The following is a 21,795-nucleotide window of genomic DNA, read 5'->3' as shown; positions in this document are numbered from 1 at the left end:
CCTTTTTAATGATTCGCTATTTGTAGTAAAATTACGCACTTCACGTCAGAATGTGTCCCCAATAACAAGCCGGCCTCAGGTTACAAGTGCCCGCAAAAAGGAGTCAAATCTCTGGGGCAATATCAAGCGGTATTGAACAGAAGCCTGCTCACTCTTCCCGTCCTTGTATTTCCAGTCCAGGATAAAAGTCTTCGACCACCGCAAAAGCCTTAACCACACGCCCCCGACGAGGAACACCTCGCTCCTCAGCTAACAAGCCCCCCTTTTGGCAACAAGCCCCAACTCCCTCCACAAGCACACTTCCTCTGCTGCGACAAGACGTACGAAAACCCATGCCTCGGGTTCGACACGTCCTCCATCACGGACGCGCACCGAACGCAACGCCTCCACTGTCCACTCCACACTAGCCCCATCGTTCGCGCTCCTCCGTTCGCCTGCTGCTGCTGTTGCTGCCGATGTTGATGTGTCTCGGCCTGTCCCGGAGAAATCTCCACCTTTCTGAACATGTCGACGTAGAGCGCCAGCGACCGCTTCCTCGCCAGACTCTCCGGGCTATCCGCGGCAACCTCCAAGAGCGAGTAGTCATGGAAGAAGAGCTTGGCAGGGTCCACCGTTGCCTTGAAGGTTGAGAGATGAGTCCCAAAGAACTGCATAAGTGCCTTGCGGAACATGGGATTGATAGTGCCGCCGAGGAGCATAGCGAGCTCGCACTGCATCTGCGCTTGTTTTATCATGGCGTCGAGCTGCTTGGGGATGGCGGCGCCCGGCTGGGGAGGTGGCTGTCCAGCCGCCTTGCTAACCATTACCACCAGCATCCCCGTATATGTGGAGCGGATGTCGTTGCCCAACTGAGTCAAAAGCTTCTCAAAGTCTTGCGCCTTCACGAGGCTCGACGACGTAATCTGCTGCATTCGCTGATAGGCCCTGTGCAGGGCAAGATTCGACGTCTTAGCGTCGGCCTGCCCCTGTTGGGCTTGTGTTTCCCAGAAGCCAATGACGCGGTTACCGAGGGCGTCAAGATGTTGAAGTCGCCGGCACACCGCGACAAGGAAACCTCTGGTCGACGAACACAAAAGAAGGTGTAAAGCTACGTCGTTCTTCTCTTGTAGATATGCTGATACAGCAGCAAACTTGCTGGGCTCCCTGACCAAAGCGGTGAACTTTGAATCATCGAGTAACGAGAACAGACTGTCTGCTAGCCACGACAAAAGATCAATTGACCACTTGGCGCATCCTGCGAGAGCTTCAACCACCTCTGCATCAGTTTTGTTAGTAAAATTGAGGAGTTCAGAACTGCAGCTTCACATCGTGAATACGACAAAGAGGATGGAGGGCAGTGCGCATGGGTATTAACCATCTTACCGGGTTCATCTAACGGGCTCAGTTTCTCCCGTAGATTTTGCGGAGTATTACTCGCTATTGTAACGAGGATGACAATGTTTCTGGCATTCAAGGCTAGAGTGGCGAACTTGCTTCCAAAGCTCCGCGGGTTATATTGGCCACGGAAACCGAGATTGCCAATGATGCTAAGACACATCTGTAGATGAGTGTTTCTCACAAGGTTGTCATGGTGGCTGTCCTCGGAGTAGTCGATCGAGAATTTAAGCATCGACACTATGTCAGTAGCAAAGTCATAGTTGAATCCTGTCCCAAGATTAGCAGCCCGGCGTCTACAAAATGAGGAAAAAAAGAAAGGAGGACAAAAAAAAAGCTACAGATGGCACGGGAACCTACGCTTCTTCTGGGAGAATGGCCGGGCTACGGCCAAAACATCATCAAAGCTTGACATGTAATAGATCGCTGCACCCGTTGCAACTGTTAGGGCCGCAATGGCTGGCGAATATTGTGCTGATTGGAAGTTAGAAGAGACGAAATCAACGGGGTTGCAGATAACCTTACGATCTTGAGTCGAGTTGCCGATGTCTTCCTGAGCATACTGGAGGTGTTTCCATTTCAGCTCGCCATTGGGGCAAACTTGCACTAGGGAGCAGTTCGTAGGCGAAAGCAAGAGTTGAAGACCTGCGCGTCGAGATATGGGTCAACACCCACAAGAGCAAAGAGGAAACAAAATTGTGGTTGTGAAAAGGCGGGTTTGCTTGCTTACAAGGTGTGGGATCGGGAAAGGTGAATCCGACTTGGTGCAAATTCATGATCCGTTCTATGTTGGGCTCGTTGTATATCTCATTCAGCGTGAGACGGTCACGGTACTCAAGAGTACCGTCCGAAAAGCTGATGCATATAACCTTGCCGAATTGCAAGGTTTGAATACCCACAATGACTTTGTTGAAAGTTAGTGGCTCTCCGCGTTGGAGTCGCGTGGTCGGCTACGGATGAGGTTTGATGTAAGTCAGAATTCCGTAGAGAAGCAAAACGTAAACTGACGAGTATGGTGCAGTGGTGGCGGGTTCAACGTACCTGCGGATCTGGGGTAGAGCTCTGTTTCTGGCCACCTAACGAAGAGAAGGCTGGGTGGATCGATTGGGGCTGGTCGGTTAACACTTGCCATCGGTCGACGATGCTATGGACCTCTTGGTAGGGTGAGTCGGCAGAGGGTAGATAGGATCGGACAGTGAGAATAAGTGGGGGTGACCATGACTGGGCGTCGTTCTCAAGAGTTGAAGGAAGAATTTCCAGAAGTGAGATCTGGGTCATGGCGGAGTCAAAGGGGGAGTCATTGGGCCCATATTGATGCCAGCTTGTGGACGCTAGATGGCGCTCGACTAGCGAAGGGTTCAAGGGGACGCCCGGAGCAGGATGTTTATCCCCCTGTGAATGCCCCCATTGCAACGTGAGCTTAACAAGCTTAAGCTGCCGGGATGCCGTGGCTAGGGCGAGGTACAGGAAGGCTAGCGACGGGGTCAGTGAGGTGGTCTTGGGAACATATTCGTGGAAATGTCGACTTGATACGACGTGCGGTCAACTCACTCTTGTGGGCGCAGATGGAAGCGTGGGTAACCATGTCATCGGTACTGCCGATTCTTTCAATATCTGTTGTGGTCTCCTCGATCCTGTTGTTATTCTGGGAATAGAATAGCCTGATCTGGCCGTTGGTGGTGACGCATAGTAGTGAGCTCTTGGACGGGCTAGGATGAGAGGGCCCGAAGCTGTGGATAAAGGAGGTATCGTAGCGGTATCGGTTGTTTTCCTTGATGGCGGGTCCATGCAAGACGTTGAAAGGACGGCTCGGCGATATGAGGCCCAACCAATGGCAGCCGACAACGGCATTGAGGTCGTCGACGGGGTCACCATCCCACCTACGGGACATGTAAGGCTTGTTGAGGGTAGTTGAGAAGGTTAGAAGGACAAGCCGGCCAACGGCATCTAGCACGGCCAATTCCGGGATGCTAGTAGAGCTCCATACGAGATGGACCAGGGGAATAGAGTCGGAGCCCGTCACGAGATCACAACGGGTCGCTTCGCTTAGGTCCCAGGATCCATCGTCTGGGTGACAGCGAACGAATCTCACCTCGACAAAGTGGCCTTCTGGGGTGATGGAGGCAATGATGCCAGCCTTGGACCACGCAACGGTCCTGGGACACAGAATATTAGCCAAACCTGCACACAAAGCCAAAAGGGAGGGGTACCATACTGGCAGCATCCTCGGCGGCGAAGATCATCCACCCGTTGACGGAGCTCTTTACTTGGGGGTGATAATGCGAGGTTGACGGGACCTTCTCCACCAAAAAGATCATCGACATCAGGAAGAACAGTGGGCAAAGGGTTCTCGAGGAAAGGCATCCTGTTGGATGTCGGCTGGGTATCGGTTTGCATGGCCATTTTTAAAGGGAAAAGAGACAAGATAATAAAGGGTATAACATTAAAAGGTTAGGCCTGAGAAGTATGGGATGGGAGCCGAAGGAGTGAAGTGAGCGTTTGGATAGACAAACAACTATTGCCTCTTTCAGAGTGGGGTCGGCTTAATCAAGTTTGAGAGTCGAGGGAGTGTCCTCGCGGAGTGTGAGGTTGTGGGTAGGGCAGTCGGACTCGAAGGTGCATGAAGGTTGGAGTGGACTAAAGGCTATTAATGATGGAGGCCGAGTGTCACTGTTGATTCAGGCTCTATATATCTGGGGGATATGTGGTTTCATGAAAGTAAAGGACATTAAGACATCGCCAAGTTGAGCTGAAGAGAGAGGCAGCTGAGGCCTCACATAGCTCCAGGTGAGAAAGAGCTTGAGCTGATCAACACTCTCATAAGAGCCTTGGTAGCCTCCACAAGGTTAATTCAGGCAGGCACTATGTGCTAGAGAGTATATGGAGCAAGAGGTGATTAGATAAAAGACCTTGAAAACGAGAAAATAAGTGATGGAGATATTCAAGCAGGCGTTCTAAATGAGTGGTTGATAAAGAGTTGAGGCTCATTGAAGAGGCACCTAATAAAGGCTGGTGAGGTAATCCATAAAGAGTGTGCAACATTCAATGACACTTTGATGTACAAGAATGTGCAGCAGGGGCTTGTCACTGCATAAGTGCGGCATAAAGTGCAGAGGTGTGGCTTGAGAGCAGGTTTCAATTGAGGCTGTTTTACAGAACAACCATCGAACTACCTGTACTGTGTAGTGCACACTGCTGGCCAGGCCCTCTCATATATCCCCAGTGCTAAACTCAAGTGTTAGATTTGTAGTTCCTCTGCTCATTTTGAAGTTGTACTCAAACATTTTTATACAACAAACAGATTTAGGAGATAAAGCATTTGATGATTTCAAGCTGGCCCGGCCATTTCTCCCAAGCACAAAATAATGTAGGCATCTGCCAATCTGTGTGAACTACTTTGTACTTCGATGTTGTCTCTGACTTGAGCACAGGCAGGTCGAGAAGAAAATGTCATTACCTAAGCAGATTCCCTGGATGCACGACATTTGATCAGTTCTGGCCACCGGCTCACATGTACTTCGAAGACAAAATAGGAATGGCGTTGTCTGTGACTGGCTAGATTTGGGTCGTGGGCCCAGCAACGCAGTTCCCTTGCTGTTGTTTTCATTTGGATGCATGCAGGGAAGGAACGTCAGGATACAAAGTTTCTACAGAAATGTATTACAAGTGATACTTATGCATAAGTATCTATACCGGTGATGCCGCAGAGGGTAGGCGTCTGTAACTGTTGTTTTTACCTTCCCCATTCGCAGGAGAATGTATGCTCTCTCTCCCCTGTTTGTCCGATGTTCAAACGACAACGGGCAAGTCGCAGACTTAGCCTTCCCCGGCTTCCACAACCACCACTTGTTACAGAGCACTTCATCTCCTCGATCTAAACATTACGAAGTATTATTGTCCGAATTGCAACATTCGGGATTCCTGGTCCTTTTGTTTGGCCATGCTAGATCAAACTGTGCAACGCCACATGATGCATTTGGTTTTAAACCGCCGGAGCCAAGCTAGTTTGAGACGACATCTTTCAATGTTGTCCGTTAAAAAAACGTCCAAGTGGCAAAGACACAGGCAAAATGGACAACTGTTGCTCGAATTTTAATGCTCCTTCTTCCTTCCTTGGGCCAGCGAGAATAAGGCTCGAGCCCGACCGCGCCCGGCTCTTCAAGGCTCTTTTCTTCAACCGGCGAGCCTGGTCCATTGTTCATCCCATCGTTACTTCGCTTTTCGAAATAATACAAGGACAAGTACTTCGTAACGAGGCAATAATTCACGGATCAAGACTTGTGGGATAGGGAAAATATAACCTCCCGATGGAAGTTAAAAGTACAATTGTACCTACCCTCGACTGGCCTTCGTCATCCGTACTCTAAAGTTGATACAATTGTAGTATTTGAAGAGCCCAAGTTGCGCCGTCCGAGCCGACTTTGTAGAGCGCACATACAATTACTTGTACTAACAAAAAAGAGCGCGAGGAGAGAGAGAATAAAAATCAAAATAACCAAACCCTGTCGATGCTTATCCTCTCCGCCTCTTGCTGCTCTTCCTACTCCCGCCATCTCCCCCAAGTGCCCATCCCCAATCATTTTCTTTCCTAGCGCTCTTGTTTCTCATCCCATCCCTCGCCCGGCCCGATCACAGGACGACGGAAACCGAAACTAGACTAAGAAAATCGGAAACCAAAATAATTTATATTCGAACCATTCAATGACGATACGATATCCCAATCCCACACCAGTGCCATACAGCATCTGAAGTAATTACTCCGACTTTGTAAACAAAAGCCGTTGATCCAGTACCATCAATCCTCCCATCCTCTCTCCTCGGTGCTCCATCGCCTTCAACGCCCACGTCCCTCCTGACTTGATCCAGCACTGGCCCGCGCATCGACATTTTCCTCCCGTCCTTCTCTGTTTCTATCCCCCTTTCTAGCTCCTCTTCTCTCCGCTCTTGGTCTCCCACCATTGCCTCTGCCCCTCTCACGTCTTTCCGGCTCCCAATACAGTACACACTCTTCCTGTTTCCTCTTCCTTTTCCTCTTCTCTCCTCTCAACCCTCTTTACTCCGGACACCACCCGATTCTTGCCCACACGAGGTTCGAGCAACTCCGAGTTCATACCCGCCCACTCTTCACCTTTGGGCCTCGGACAGTTTCACACTTCTAGTTTCTATTTCTACAATACTATTTCCCTCCCAACCTACCTTATACGCTCCCGCCCGACCTAACAACGACCGCCACGCTCTAATTCAAACCCATTTCCCTCACCTCTTCACGCCATGATGACAAAGTGCTGAGGAGCCAAAAGAAGAGAAAAATAAGAATAGAATAAAATAAACTATGCCCGACAACTAAAGAGACCCGGCTAGCCCCCTTCACATCCGTTTCCCTCTTCCCTCATCTCTTTTCCCTCATCCTTAGTTCTTCCCCCCCCCCCCCCCCCCCTTCTCTTCCATTTCCCATTTCCATCACCCCCAAAAACGCGTCCCCTTTCTTGAGACGGTTCTCTGTCGCGCACTGCACCCACAACTCGCGATTGATGTCCCAATTATCTTCCTCTCCGGCCCCCGAGGTCGTTCCAAGACGCGAGGGCGACCACCGCGAACCTGGTCAGACATCTACTCCTCCAGCGTCCAGCTCGCCCACGCCCTCCTCCCTGCCTTCATCACCCCTTTCCGTTCTCTCCAAATCGCCTTCGCTACCTGCGAGCCCGCCCAGCATGGATAACTCCATCTCTATCGGCGACTACCCGTCTCCTTCTGCCACGACGACATTGTCGGGTTCCCAGTCTCCCGTCAAGCCGACGAGCCAATCGAGCGATTCTTTCCCCAGCGACGAAATTTGCGTCAGCGTATCTGAATCCACGACTACCGATGGCCCACCTCCAGCTAAAAAGCGCAGGATTACTCAACCCAAGCCACGTACAACAGAATACTTGGACCTCCACAACATTCACGAAATCCTCGAAGACAAGACGAGTGATGAGTCGATCCAATTAGAGCGTCTACTCAAAGTTCTACGGAAAAAGAAGAAGATTGTCGTTATTGCAGGTGCTGGTATTTCTGTCTCCGCCGGAATTCCCGATTTCCGATCCAGTTCTGGTCTTTTTGCAACGCTCAAGACGCAGCATAAACTGAAAGGTTCTGGCAAACACTTGTTTGATGCTGCCGTTTACCGCGACGATTCCTCCACGCAATCCTTCCACACCATGGTCCGCGAACTGGCCGCCATGACGAGCAAGGCGAAGCCCACACCTTTCCACCACCTTCTCGCCTCCCTAGCCGCCGAAGGCCGGTTAATGCGCCTGTATACGCAGAACGTGGATTGCATCGATACCAACATGAAGCCCCTTTCCACGAACGTGCCTCTAAATGTCAAGGGCCCTTGGCCCGTCACCATTCAGCTCCACGGCGGCCTGGAGAAGATGGTATGCACGAAGTGCGGTCAACTCGAACCCTTTGACGGCGATCGATTCACCAGCCACGAAGCCCCCTTGTGCAACACGTGCCTAACGCAGGAGGAACTCCGGATGAAGTTCGCCAATAAACGCAGGCAGGGCGTCGGCCGTATCCGACCACGAATTGTGCTTTACAATGAATCAAATCCGGACGAGGAGGCCATTGGCAACGTCAGTATGGCTGACTTGCGCAACCGCCCCGACGCCGTCCTCGTTGTTGGCACGAGCCTCAAGATTCCGGGCGTGCGTCGCCTCGTAAAGGAGTTCTGCCAGGTCACGAGGGGTCGAAGGGACGGATTCACCGCCTGGATCAACCTCGATGCTGAGCCTTCCGGTGTCGAGTTCAAGGACTGTTGGGATCTCATCGTAAAGGCCAGGTGCGATGATGTGGCAGAATTAGCACATCTACCCCACTGGGACGACGACATGGACATCAGCGAGAATGCCGAGCTCAACGAAGAAGGTCAGAAGCTTCGGGTGGAGATGCTCAAGCGCAGCAAGGTCGAGGTATGCCTTTCACCAACGTCTTCCCAGGCGACAACCTACGACGACGCCAACATTGGCGAGGAGGCCCTGTCCAGGCTCGTGGAACAGGCTCAGGGAATTCCCACACCGCGGGCGAGCCCCAAGCCTCCGGCCGTCGCGCCTGGCAAGATCGGTATCAAGGCCCAAACGAAGTTGTCCTTTGCCAAGTCCACGAGCTCCGCCCTCCCCGCGAACAACAAGCCCGGTTCGAAGAAGACGAAGGCACCCGCGAAACCCCGTGTCCCCCGATCGAAGAAGCCAAAGCAGGCTGCTCCTCCCAAGAACGCCCTCGACAACACGTTCAAAATGGTCAAGAACGCGGCTTTCCAACCCACCAAGCTCGGCAAGAAGATCACGAGTGGCAACGGCTTCTCCACCTCCAGGAGGAGCAGTGCGGCTGCTGTCGACTCCGATACCTCGTCGCTTACTTCTCTCTCCTCGTCCCCCGACTTTTCCGACTATAAGACGCTCCCCGAACTTCGACCTCCCCGCCGGGCTTCTGACAACTTCGTTTTCACGTGCGAGACTCGAGGCGATTCCGCCGCCACTACCGCAAGCAGTGACGGGGATGACACTCCGTCTTCTCCTACGCTGGCGAGGCGTGCCGTTACCGGACTTCCGGCTTCCTCTTGATCCCCAAAGAGAAGAAAAATAGAAAAATAAAAGACCTGTACATATTAGATATATTTTATGTGATTTCTTTTCCTACGGACTGCAAAGGGGATTGTTTAGTTGTCTGCTTTCGATAGACTGGGCTCCGTCCGTCAAGTAACCGACGCCCCATTCCCCCCAAATATCATTGATATCATTATTCAGAAACTGGTGCATTCATGAAAATCCATTCTCGAGGAGCAAGGATAGACGCGGGCCCCATTCGAGGGCCTGCTCGGTTGTTTTGTTCTTTTCTTCTTTTTCTGTACTCTTCACTTTTCTTTTCATGGTTCTAGACAGGATTGTAACTCTAGAAGAAGGATTGGGAACAGTGTACTCTAAAATAGAGGACTTGGAATCGAAGAGTTCGTTCTTTCGCTTCACTTCCTCTGGACCCAATGCTAGCATCCGTAGCGCCTACATCCTCCCTACTTAAAAATGTATCCTCAGGTGCGGACCGAGGCGACCTCTGATTCGCAAGTCAGGTGACCTCGACGACGTCCCGTTCAAAAAGGTGCTTGTGCCTGCTGTACAGGGCTCGGAAATGCCCTAAATTCGAAGTTGGGTAATACTGTAGAGTATATGAGGGTAGCCCTGTAGTACGAGAAAACAAAAAGGGGGGAAGCCGAAGTAAGACAAGCTGTCTGGCTCTATTACCTCTCTCAAAACATCCTAGCTCTAGGCCTCGAGGGATGGCCCGACATCAACATTGTTGTAAGAGGATTGAGGTACTACATCATCAACACCAAGAGAGCAAGGTAAAAACTTCATGACAAGAGTCAGTCAGAGAGACCCACCATCTCCCAACTCTCCATTCCTTTGTATCATGCCTATAAAACGTCAAGCAAAAAAGTTAACACAGCAGGACCGAGTCCCCACTGGCCGCGCCTTTCATGGTACCATCTCCTTCTCTTCATCAGCATAGCAATTAAACTTCGGGAAAAAAAAACACTCGAACCCCTTTCTTTGATGTTTGTCTAAACCCTTTCCAGCAAGACGATGGAGAAAACACATATGATTCCACCTAGAGCGAAAAAGAAAAAAAGAAAAAAAGAAAACACTGGCTTTCCATTCGTTTAAAACCCATGCCCCTTGTACAATGCAAAGTTCGAGAAATGGGTATGTAGACTAGACGCTTGCTTGATTCTTTGTTTATCCACGCACCTCGCACACGAATAATGCTGGGAAAGAAAAGCGAGGAAGAAAAAAAAAACATCAAAAAGACGTAAAGACGTAGAGATTGGTACCAGACGCCAAACCTATGCAGCAAATGTAAAAGACCATCGCCAGAAATCGTCACACTCCTGTTTTTTTTTTTCTTCTTTTTCTTGGGGGAGGAGAGGTAGAGATAAAGTGGGAATGTCGTAAGGAAGCGGGCAGAAAGGGCTGAAACGCTAAACAGCTCGATCCTGGATACAGCTCCTCGAGGGTGAGGATTATTGCCAGCGTCGAATTTATGAGGTGTCGTGATTGTATACGTCGTGTGTTCTACCGTTTTCGATGTTCGAGACTCCCGATCGACTTCAGTTTTCAGTTCCTGGCCTTCGACGGTGTACCGTTGCTGCGACCAGCAAATTGACCAGAACCTTCTTGCGGGCCCTTCGTCTTCTGTGATAGAAGCTTCTTGTACATGGAGCTGAGTTTAGTGCCATCGATTGTCGATCCTTTGCTGCTTTCAATGGGCCAGAGGCTTCCTAAAAAGTCCCTACGGAAGTCTGTTAGTCTTGAAACGCCAGAAAATAACAAGTTGTAATATATCACATACCAAAATCGATCGACAAGAGCTTGAGGAAGCTTGTCGGCTCTGGACTTCTCACTCAGGAAGTCTCCAATGACCACGAGTTCTCGGCCGAAGATGGCAGCGCGCTCCTTATTCGATTTGACGGTTTCCTTAGTAGTGGAAAGAATCCGTTCGAAGTTGTTCCTGACGGGCTTCAGTAGGAACCAGAGCATTGCATCTTCATCGTTGTTTCTCTCTTCCGGCGAGTCGCCCAAACGGCGGAGATGGGCCAATCGTTTCAAGGCCTTCGATCGGTGGTCATCACCCGTGTGGCGATGTCCCTCGCGCCTGCGTTCGTCGCTAGGTCTATCATGTTCTTTACGATCACGATCATCTCGCCTTCGAGGATCATCCGAGTACCGGCGAGGCGATTCTTGGGTCCTTCTATGCTTGAGCGGTGTGCGGTCATCCCTATCGTCTCGTCGCCTACGCTTCTCCGGTCGAGGGGAGTCATCATCTTCATAGGCCCTGGGGCGCCTTGGGTCTTCAGCACGGCGGGATTTGGATGGCCGGTCACGATCGTGATCCTTCTTGTGACTGTGTTTACGCTTCAGCTCAGACCGAGGCACGTCACGATCGTCCGTAATGCTGTGAGAGCGGCGGCGGTCCAAGTCTCTGTCGCGATCACGTTGGAGACTTCCTTTGCGGGCCATACCTGGGGCGGGAGACGCGCGGTGGCCGTTTGTGAGGGATTGCTTCTTGGTTCGGTGGTGGCCCTCTACAGCTCTCTGCGCCACTGGATCATTGGTGTACTTAGCCTGGAGCACGGACAAAAGGTACTCGGTGCGGCGGCCGAGGTGAACGGATCCAGGCGCCTTCATTTTTTTGTCACCTGCCTTGTCCCTTTCCGTCTTCTTTTCGATGCGATGTTCCTCGAGGAAGAGTTTGTCGCCCATCTCGAGCACAGGATCGTCGCGGATTTGCTGCCAGGCGCCGAAACCATGCTTGTCGACACCGACGAGAAGCATAGCATCCTCCCGTGCGCTCCACGCGCAACTATAATGTGCTGCCTTGGAAGCCTCCAGCAAGCGGAATGTTCTCCAATCGCCATGGGACTTGATGGTTTTGCGAAGTAGGCGCAGTTGAGGTGGCCTTTCCAAGGGGGTCTCGGCGTTGACCTTCTTCAGGTCAGCGAAGTCAAACAACACTGCCTTCTTATCCTTCTTGGTCAGAGCCTTAGTCGCCTCCTTTTCGGCTTCGGCAAGCTTATTGTTGTTATCCTCTACGGCCTTTTCACAGGCCTTGAGGAAATCGGAAATGAAATCTTTGAGGTACTCGCGGTCACGATCAGCCAATTTCGCATCCTCGACAATCTCGTCGCCACGCTCGTCCATACAGCCGAACCGCTGGAATGCACGAATGAGATTGCGTTGTTCCTTCTCGGTAAGGGGCCGCTTGGGATCCCTCAAAAGGGCACGCTGTTTAGCGATATCTTGCTCCTTCTTCATTTGGCGCTCCCGCTTCTTTGCGAGGCGATCTGCTCTGTCGGACTCAGTATTGCGATTCTTCATTGCGGCGCGTCGAGGCGCATTTTCTTCTGCAAGTTGGCTGAGGTATTCGTCGTGCTTCCTCTTGTCCTCCTCGGCCTTGATCTCTTCGAGGCGTTCGGCGGGGATGATTTCGTCCCAGTCAAGGGCAATATCATCGACCTTGACATCGGTGTATTGCATGAAGTTATCCCAGTCAATTCCGCCACTGCTGAGATTAATCTTATCATCAACCTTAGTCTTTGTAACCTCGGCGTTCTCCAGGATAGAGTCAATGTCGAGCTGCTCAAGACGTTCTTGGTTACCGGTCTGCTCAAACATCTTTTGCGAACGCATTTTGAGGACCCATTGGATATCCTCTGCCGAGCTAGGCCCATCGACCTTGAGACCTTTCTTGTTGAATTCCTCTCGGAACGCTTTGCCTTCGTCGGTCACACCAGCCTGAATAGTAAGGTACTCCAAGAGAAGCTTGTTGCGAGCGCGTTCTAGCACCTCTTCTTCGACGGTTTCCTTAGAGACAAGCCGATAGATATTGACAGGCTTTTTCTGGCCGATCCGATGGGCTCGAGCCATGGCCTGCAAATCCGCCTGGGGATTCCAATCCGAGTCGAAGATGATAACAGTATCGGCGGTCATGAGATTGATGCCAAGACCACCTGCTCTGGTAGAGAGGAGGAAGCAGAAATCCTCGCTATCCTCGGCGTTGAAGTGGTTGATGGCCATCCGCCGAGGACCCGCGGCGATAGTGCCGTCTAGTCTCTGGAATTTGTAGCCTCGAAAGGAAAGGTAGTCGCTCAAAATATCAAGCATTCGAACCATCTGGCTGAAAATCAGCACTCGATGGTTGTCCTTCTTGAGCTTGGTTAGGAGTTGATCAAGCAACATCATCTTGCCGCTGCTGGTGATTAGGCCCTTGATTTGGTCCTCTCGGCGCTTGCTACCGGCGAGTACTCTATCCTCAACTCCGGGGAACATGTACGGGTGATTGCTGATTTTTTTCAACTCCATCATGATGTTGAGGAGCGAGGCCTTCTGGCCGTTAGCGTCCCGAAGAGCCGAGTAGTTTCGCGTCAACACGTTCTTGTAGTACTCGAGTTGAACGTCAGAGAGCTCTACTCTGATAATCTTCTCCGTTTTTGGAGGCAGGTCGGACTCGACAGTCTCCTTAGTTCGCCGAAGGATGTAGGGCGATATAGCCTTGTGAAGATTCTCAAGCTGAACCTGGGCATCGGCTGCAGATAGAGACTCCAGATCACCCTCGATGGTAACTTTTCCTGGGTTCAAGAAATCAAGTAAGGCTGCCAGCTCGCCCAGGTTGTTCTGGATAGGGGTACCAGTGATGAGGATCTTGCACGGTACGCCGAAGCTGAACAACTTAGCATAGAGCTGGGACTCTCGGTTCTTTAACCGATGGGCTTCATCCACGGCAAGGACTTGCCACTTGATCGTCTGAAGGAACTGCCAGTCGGCAAGGATGTAGTCATAGGACGTGACGAGCACATTGAATTTGGGCTTCTTTGGGTTCCCGTCAACAAGGAGTTCATTGTCGCGGATGATGCGGCGGGAAGAGTCAGGGCCAAGGTAGACGACATAGTTCAAGTCGGGCGCCCAATGGTTAAAGGTGTCACACCAGGCTGGTATGACGCTCAGAGGCGCTACCACTAGAAATGGGCCTTCCTGGAGACGGTCGTTCCGCAGCCAACTCAGGAAAGAAACGGACTGAACAGTTTTACCCAGGCCCATCTCGTCGGCCAAGATGACATTATTACCTCGGGTCCAGTTCAAACACAGGAAGTTCAAACCCATAAGTTGGAACTGCCGTAGCTCCCCTCCTTTAATATAAGAAGGTTGTTCCTCGAGCTTCGTCATCCTTGTGCGAGTATTGAGGCTGGCTTCCTTTCGATCGGAACCCCAGGAGCGAACGGATCGATCAAGGAATTGGTCAATCTTGTCTTGGAAGTCAGGGCTGACATCGCCCTCCTCTTCCCACGTGCACTCGTCGTAGGTGAGGCCTTTCCACTTGACGTAGTACTCGGTTCCGTGTTCGCCATTTCTGACGGCGACAATCCTCTCAACTTTTGTGTAATCTTCCAGGGCTTCCTCGTCCCTCTCCCGGTCGAGAAAGTACTGCTCCTTGCTCTCGGGAGCGATATCATCGCTAAACTTGACGTCTAGTTCGTATTCAACGACCTTGCGAAAATAGTTCTCAACCCTACGGTAGCCGCGATAGTCCTTGAGGTCCTCGGCTTCTTCCCATGTGTCGTGGAGATGCGACTGTCCTTGCCACTTGATGTAGTATTCGAAATCGGTTCGACGCGCGCCGATGCCGATGTCGATGCCATTCCTGGGACGATGGCGAACAACTTTCTCGATATAAGGACGAGTGTCAACGTACTCCTCGGAGTAATCATTGTCGAGCGACAGTTCGTCCTCCTCCTCCTCACTACTCTCTTGGTACATGCCTTGTTGTACCTGAGCGGCTCGGCGGCTAGACCATCGCTTCTCAGCGAGCGCTTGGTCGGGCTGCTCCTCGCGTTGGCGGCGGGCCTTGCGTCGGAAGGTCTTGGCGCGAGCGCCTCCATAGTTGTCAGAGTCGGAGTCCGAATCCGATACGTGACGAGCAGGAGTGGCGCGTTTGGAGGCTAGGGGAAGGTATATTAGTTGGGAAGCAAATAACGGAGCAAGGCTGTGCAGGATAATGATGAACCAGACAAGGACGTACTCGGCTGAGATGTCTCGACGCGTCGCTTCTTCTGGGGTCGTTTGGTAACGGGGACAGCATCAGATTCGGAACTCGAATCAGAGTCAACCTGATGAAAAAGATGGTATTAGTGACTTGTACAAGTATGAGGGCGGCGGGAAGGCCGAGGGAGAAAGAACATACGAATCGGCGAGCTTGGGTGGCACGACCCTATACGAAGCAAGGTTAGCTCAGCGTTCAACAAGATAAAGCAGCAGATAAAGGGTAGGAAAATCCATACACTACGTCTTAGGCCGTACAATTCGGGGTTTTGTTGTATATAGTCCTCCTCAACGGCAGCTTTGCGCTTGGAGGCACGACGAGATGCTTGAGAGCTCGATCGAGTGTCGTCGGCGCCATCGCTTTGAGGAGACGGGGGGCTATCATCCATATCGTAGTCGCCATCATCTGAGGCGTTATCCTCGGGCGAATCGCTTTCGCTTTGGTTCTCTGAGTCTGAAATATCCGGGACGGCCTCCGTGTAAGTGGGCATCTCATCACCAGATGATGATGAGGCGCGTGCGACGGGGTCGGCAACGACAACGTCTCGGACATCGGACAAATCGCTATCTGATACTGCGTCGCCGGCATCGAATTCGGTTGACATGAGAGTCGGGGGAGATATATGTCCATTAACTGGACTCGGCTCTGGAGAAGAGGGCATCGTAAGGCGTGATGGCAAGGCTGCCCGCTATATAGACGACACAGATTAGCAACGCGGGCTTAACAGTCTATCACGCCATCTGCTAGGGCCTGCGATGAGCCAAGAGACAGAGGCGATCAAATTGACGTGTTCCAAGACATAAAAATGAAACAGTAGAGGGTGCTATCCACCCTGTCGCATTCTCGGCACGTCTTCGATGACGGCGAGGCTGACGGGTGATGGAAGTGCAATTGCGCGAGGCACAGAAGCGGAGATGGTCAGAGAGCAAAACAGACGGGTCAGAGCCATCAAGACAACTCGATTCCATCAGGTCAAAGCATTGCTAAGGGCTCCGATGCCATTTCCAAGCGGGATACAGGCATCGCAGGATCACCTCTTGCAAGTGAATTGGCCGAGGAGAGCGAGGTTCCGGGCATGACCAGATAGAGCTCAGACCAGGGGATTTTTCTGGGTAAGGGAAACAGACTTACGAGTCATTAAACAATAACGGCCCTCAGGCAGCATAAGAATCAAAGTAGGGGTCACCAAGATTATGATTAAATGTAGTGAAGCCAGTTGGGCTGGTGATGGGGGCTGGATAATTGGGGAAGAAAGAACATGAAGTGTGAGGCAGAAGTTGGTGGGAATGGGTAGTGACAAAAGGCACAGGTGAGGGTGGCAGGGGAAGAGAATTCTGAGTTGGGTAGTGAAGGAGTTCAGTGGGCTTGGGAGGGAAATTTTAGAGGGTGGGGGAGAGAGGCTAGGCAGGTACACTACAGATGGCTCCTTCTCTGGACGAGGGAAAAAAAATTGACTGCTGCTCAGTGTGGAAGGAAGTATTAGATACCTAATCTGTGGTACAAAATAGGTGTTTTAGTAAGTACTTGATACACTGGATTAAAACGCCTATTCAAACTCCTTGTCAGGTGTCAATCCTGCATCGCCTCAGAGAGACTTAGTGCAACTCTTTTTACCTAATAAATCAGGCATGCACATCAGATGCTTGGTTTCCTAAAATGGCAAGTGTCAACGAAATAGGCTCTCTAACACTGATCGAGAGGAATATATTTCCCAATGGGCAGAGAATTTCTAGAGCCAGGTGATGTTTGACAGCCTGTCTTACAACTGTGACTTGTGATTGCAATCTTTTCCCCCTATTTTTCTAATGTATATGCAAATGGCTGCGGTTTGTTGAAACGGGGTCCAAACATGGCAAAGAAAAGATTCCAAGTTTACAAACCAACCGAAGAACTGGTCAAGCTTTGGAAGATGACCGATAACTAACAAAGTGTCCGTCTACATTGGGTTATATTCCATCACAGCTGGCGGTGCTTCTTCGTAAATCGGCCATACTGGAGTGGCACACAAAATCAGCTTGGCCGCTGCCACACTGACGGACAACATTGACACATGGCCGGGCCTGGCTCACTGTTACCTTCGAATGCATCCCTCGGAAGACCGTACGAAACAAGCGTGGATACCCATCAGAAATGTCTCATGCCCGCATCGCTGCTCTTTCTCGATGGCCTAATCTATCAACCGTAGTTCATAGGACGCAACATCTTGAACACCAGTTACACGACCCGGGATGGGCCGATGGGCCAAAAATCTTGCTAGTAGAAATGGGCCCTCAGGGTTTTTAGCCGTCTTTGCTCACCGCGGTAGGGAAAACCCAGTAATGTTCAGGATCCCAAACGTCCAAGTACGTCAGGTGTACGAAGTACCAGACCGTTAATATAACCTTGGCAGTTCCAGGACGGAGATACTGTACTCCGTATTGATACGAATATGAACATGAATAATAGCAACTGGCAGCTCAATTGTGCGGAGTACAAACGCTGCCAAAGCCAAGAGCAGGACGGCATTGATGTGCCCATGTACAAGTGTCAGTCTACATACATTCCACCAGACATGGGTTCAATTTGAAGTTCCAAATTGTGGAGGAGAACTCCGAGGAGGCAAACCCCATTTTGATTCAAACAGAGCAAAGATCAGTGACCAGAAAGCTGACGACTTAGAATCGAGGAAAAAATGATTACTCCATACTTTGACCTCCTGCTCCGCCCTGGCTGCACTCGAGCTGTGAATCACCGTTACAACCACCCCACTTGCCACTTAGTTTGACCATTCAATTGTTCCAAGTCTGCTTGGTTCAAAGGAGTCCACAGTCCTCATCCCCCCCATTCGATCCGCCACAATCGCCAACGACTGCCCAAATAAATCCTTGTTTGCCTCTTGCCTCGAGACCACATCTTGAAATATTCGTCTCCCGACGAACCTCTCCTCCCCAGGGCTAGAAAGCATCAGACGCTATCGCCGTCATTATCATTCGACTCCAGTTCCTTTCGCGCCCCTCAAGGCCTATTTTCACTTGGCACTCAAGTCTGTGTCGCATATCCCCTCCTCTGCCTCAGACCCGTGCTGGAACTAGAACCCTAACCCAAAAACTTCATTCCGCAGAGAACGAGTTGTCCGCGCAAAATGGCCGACAAACTCACTCGGTATGTCAACCACAGGAGTCCTAACCCCCGGCTGATTTTGGATGATATATATATATATATATATATTTTATATTTATCATTTTCCCCTCGCTTGAGATGAACTAGATACTAACTGGGCACTTAGTGTGGCTATTGTCAATAGCGACAAGGTAGGGCTCAATCGTGGATTCTGTTGCTAGGCACGGCTTGGGATTTGCCCAGTGCCCCGCGTTTCTGTGATATTTTTTTCCCACCATGGGCACCCATGGATACCCCGCCATCACCAGCCGCCGTCACCCGTCGAGAGAGTAACTGGGAAAGAAGACATCACTGACAATTCTCTGTGTTCGCCCTCTAATAGTGCAAGCCAAAGGTTCGTTATTACTACCATCTTGCGTTGTATATATATATATATATATATATGTATATATGCGCACCCTCTTTCAGGTTTGCTAACTGCTCTGTGCTGCAGAAATGTCGTCAGGAATGCAAGAAATCCTGCCCTGTTGTCAAGAGCGGCAAGCTCTGTATCGAGGTCACCCCCGAGTCGCGAATCGCCTATATCTCTGAGCCCCTCTGTATTGGTTGCGGTATCTGTCCGAAGAAGTGTCCCTTTGGTGCCATCACCATTATCAACCTTCCCACCAACCTCGAGACCCAGCTTACCCACCGATACTCCGCCAACAGCTTCAAGCTGCACCGTCTCCCCACCCCTCGTCCCGGCAACGTCCTTGGCCTTGTCGGAACCAACGGTATCGGAAAGAGTACTGCCCTCAAGATTCTCAGCGGGAAGTTGAAGCCAAACCTTGGTCGCTTCGATAACCCACCGGACTGGGAGGATGTCATTAAGTACTTCCGAGGATCCGAGCTCCAGAGTATGCTATGCTGGTTACCCGCCTTATGAAATATGTAGGTGCAGTGCTTCGTCTGACCGCATTTCTAGACTACTTCACCAAGCTCCTCGAAGATGACCTCAGGGCCATTGTCAAGCCTCAATATGTCGACCAGATTCCCAAGTCCATTCGCGGTCCGAACAAGACTGTCCGATCCCTCCTCACTTCCCGAGCGACTCTCGGTAACCTAGAGGAAGTCTGCGACACTCTCGGTAAGTCCCAGACACGAACGGATGTATAATATGGTACTGTTGCCTAACTTCCTAACCTCTCCTCGTAGAGCTCAACCATATTCTGGATCGTGAGGTTCAGCTTCTTTCTGGTGGAGAACTTCAGCGATTCGCCATTGGTACCGTCTGCGTCCAGAAAGCCGATGTGTACGTATCCGTGATCGAATCTGGCATCTTTTGAGCGGTGCCTTTCTTAACTCGTTGACTAACACGATCCCCAGCTACATGTTTGACGAGCCGTCTTCGTACCTCGATGTCAAGCAACGATTGAGCGCCGCCCGAATCATCCGATCGCTTCTTCGGCCGGACGACTACGTTATCGTCGTCGAGCACGATTTGTCCGTCCTCGACTACCTTTCCGACTATGTATGTGTGCTCTACGGTCAGCCTGCTGTCTATGGTGTTGTGACGCTGCCCCACTCCGTTCGCGAGGGTATCAACATCTTCCTCGACGGTCACATCCCCACCGAGAACCTTCGATTCCGTGAGGAGTCCCTCACTTTCCGCATTGCCGAAGGTACCGATGATCTGTACGCCGACAAGTCTCGCTCGTTCAGCTACCCCTCGATGTTGAAGACGCTTGGTAACTTCAAGCTCCGCATCGATGCTGGTACCTTCACCGACTCCGAGATTATTGTCATGATGGGCGAGAACGGTACCGGAAAGACCACCTTCTGCCGACTGCTCGCCGGTGCCTTGAAGCCCGACAGCAAGGCTAGCGTTCCCGAGATGTCCATCAGCATGAAGCCCCAGACCATCACTCCCAAGTTTGATGGCACCGTCCGCCAGCTCTTCTTCAAGAAGATCAGGTCCATGTTCTTGTCCCCCCAGTTCCAGACCGACGTCGTCAAGCCCCTGAAGCTTGATGATTTCATCGACCAGGAAGTCAAGAACCTGTCCGGTGGTGAATTGCAGCGCGTCGCCATCGTTCTGGCCCTCGGTATCCCCGCCGACATTTACCTCATCGACGAGCCCTCCGCCTACCTGGACTCCGAGCAGCGTATCATTGCCGCCCGCGTCATCAAGCGATTCATCATGCACGCCAAGAAGACCGCCTTCATCGTCGAGCACGATTTCATCATGGCCACCTATCTCGCCGACCGAGTCATCGTCTTCGACGGCCAGCCCGGTATCAACTCTCATGCCAACAAGCCCGAGTCTCTCCTGACCGGCTGCAACACCTTCTTGAAGAACCTCGACGTTACCTTCCGTCGCGATCCTGGAAACTACCGCCCCCGCATCAACAAGAACAACTCTCAGCTCGACCAAGAGCAGAAGAGCAGCGGCAACTTCGTGAGTCCATACCTAAACCTAATATTGAATTTCCTTTACACAATACTAATACCCTTTGTGTCACTCGCAGTTCTTCATGGACGACGGTCCCAAGCGCAGTTGAAAAGGGCATCCGTAAGGACACATTTCCTTCCAGTCATCATGCATTGGACACAGGCGTTCTAGGCGTTCAAAAAGTGTGCCGGGTTATTAAACGTGCCAATGGTGGCCATTCTTCTCTGGAGGTTGGAGTAGACGATGGCGTTGGCGGCGACGATGACGAACGGATGGGTAACACTGGCGGCGGTAGTCCCTTCCCCCCCCCCCTTCCCGTTGGAACACCCTTTGCCCACGATGATCCTGTTTCTGTTTTTGCCTTTGCGTTACCGACCACTCTTTTTATTCTTTCCTTGCCCCATGCCGGCCCTCGCTTTAGCTTTCGGTTAAAGCAGCGGAGGCTAGGCACATTTTGAATCAGTCAATTTGTTGAACATTGAGAACTTCACGCCAGGACTCTTCAAGTGTGGGTGTCCCTCGACGAGCATCTCCCGAAGTAGCCCAAGGCAGTGCGCATACCATTGCCCCCAAGTTCCCAGCACATCTCCCCTTATTCTCCTTCGATATCTTTCTTGCAGAATTTGTCTATTTGGATCAAAACTCCCGTCGTGGGCACACCGAGCTAGAAATAGCTCAGTAGGAAAAGAAGAAAAAAAAAGAAGGGGCCAACGGATCAAGCAGGAGGACTACCGCCGAGCCAGGAAAAATCTCTCTCACGTAGCCCCCAACCCTATCTATTCGGGGTTGGTTAGGGTAGAAGAGATTTTCCCCATTTGAATCATTGTTTGTTTTCGGGAGTAGAATAGATGTTTTATCACTTCACAAATACAAAACCACGTTCCCCGTCCGTAAACGGAGAAAATAGTAGGCGTGACCAACGACCAGAATATTGAAATGCATATATTGTGTATTAAGACAACTAACTAGCTGCTTGCAGAAGCAGAAAGGAAAGAAAACAGAGTGGCGTCTGCGACGGAAGAGAGATCACCAACGGCTACGTGTCTCTTTCTTTTCTTTTTTTTTTTTTTTTTTTTTTTTTTTTTCTTTCTTTTTTTATGAGGTACAAGAAGGGAAACTGTAAGGGGAGACGTACTCGACTTCCGACGCTTCAAACACGCCGAGGCCTAGGAGGAAGCTGGTTGGGGGATGAGGCTTGGACGGAAGGCGGCCTGTTTTGGTGGGAGAACGAGGAAGAGAGAAAAGGAACATTATAA

At 51.1% G+C, this 21,795-nt stretch overlaps 3 protein-coding genes and 1 pseudogene across 3 annotated transcripts; 2 read left to right on the top strand and 2 right to left on the bottom strand.

The window, feature by feature from the left end:
- Nucleotides 1-245: 245 nt before the first annotated feature.
- Nucleotides 246-3,777, bottom strand: SAPIO_CDS3692 (RNA polymerase II Mediator complex subunit Sin4; the record flags this gene model as incomplete). Its single annotated transcript, XM_016786440.1, has 7 exons — nt 246-1,255; nt 1,363-1,644; nt 1,735-2,019; nt 2,105-2,324; nt 2,416-2,846; nt 2,926-3,530; nt 3,590-3,777. The coding sequence occupies 7 exons, from the start codon at nt 3,775-3,777 to the stop codon at nt 246-248; spliced, it is 3,021 nt and encodes a 1,006-aa protein (XP_016644446.1).
- Nucleotides 3,778-6,905: 3,128 nt separating this feature from the next.
- SAPIO_CDS3691 lies at nt 6,906-8,981 on the top strand (annotated as a pseudogene; the record flags this gene model as incomplete).
- A 1,548-nt stretch (nt 8,982-10,529) lies between these two features.
- On the bottom strand, nt 10,530-15,670 carry SAPIO_CDS3690 (SNF2 super family protein; the record flags this gene model as incomplete). The annotated part of the gene is made up of 5 exons (XM_016786439.1): nt 10,530-10,704; nt 10,765-14,908; nt 14,989-15,076; nt 15,151-15,177; nt 15,248-15,670. 5 exons carry the CDS (start codon nt 15,668-15,670, stop codon nt 10,530-10,532), a joined length of 4,857 nt encoding a protein of 1,618 aa, XP_016644445.1.
- Nucleotides 15,671-18,130: 2,460 nt separating this feature from the next.
- SAPIO_CDS3689 (uncharacterized protein) lies at nt 18,131-20,648 on the top strand (the record flags this gene model as incomplete). The annotated part of the gene is made up of 8 exons (XM_016786438.1): nt 18,131-18,150; nt 18,275-18,299; nt 18,491-18,502; nt 18,602-19,004; nt 19,073-19,234; nt 19,303-19,399; nt 19,474-20,545; nt 20,616-20,648. 8 exons carry the CDS (start codon nt 18,131-18,133, stop codon nt 20,646-20,648), a joined length of 1,824 nt encoding a protein of 607 aa, XP_016644444.1.
- Between the last annotated feature and the right edge of the window lie 1,147 nt (nt 20,649-21,795).

Source organism: Scedosporium apiospermum (genome assembly GCF_000732125.1).
Source record: "Scedosporium apiospermum strain IHEM 14462 chromosome Unknown SEQ_SAPIO_0088, whole genome shotgun sequence".
NCBI lineage: Eukaryota > Fungi > Ascomycota > Sordariomycetes > Microascales > Microascaceae > Scedosporium > Scedosporium apiospermum.
This window is presented reverse-complemented; position numbering and strand designations above follow the sequence as displayed.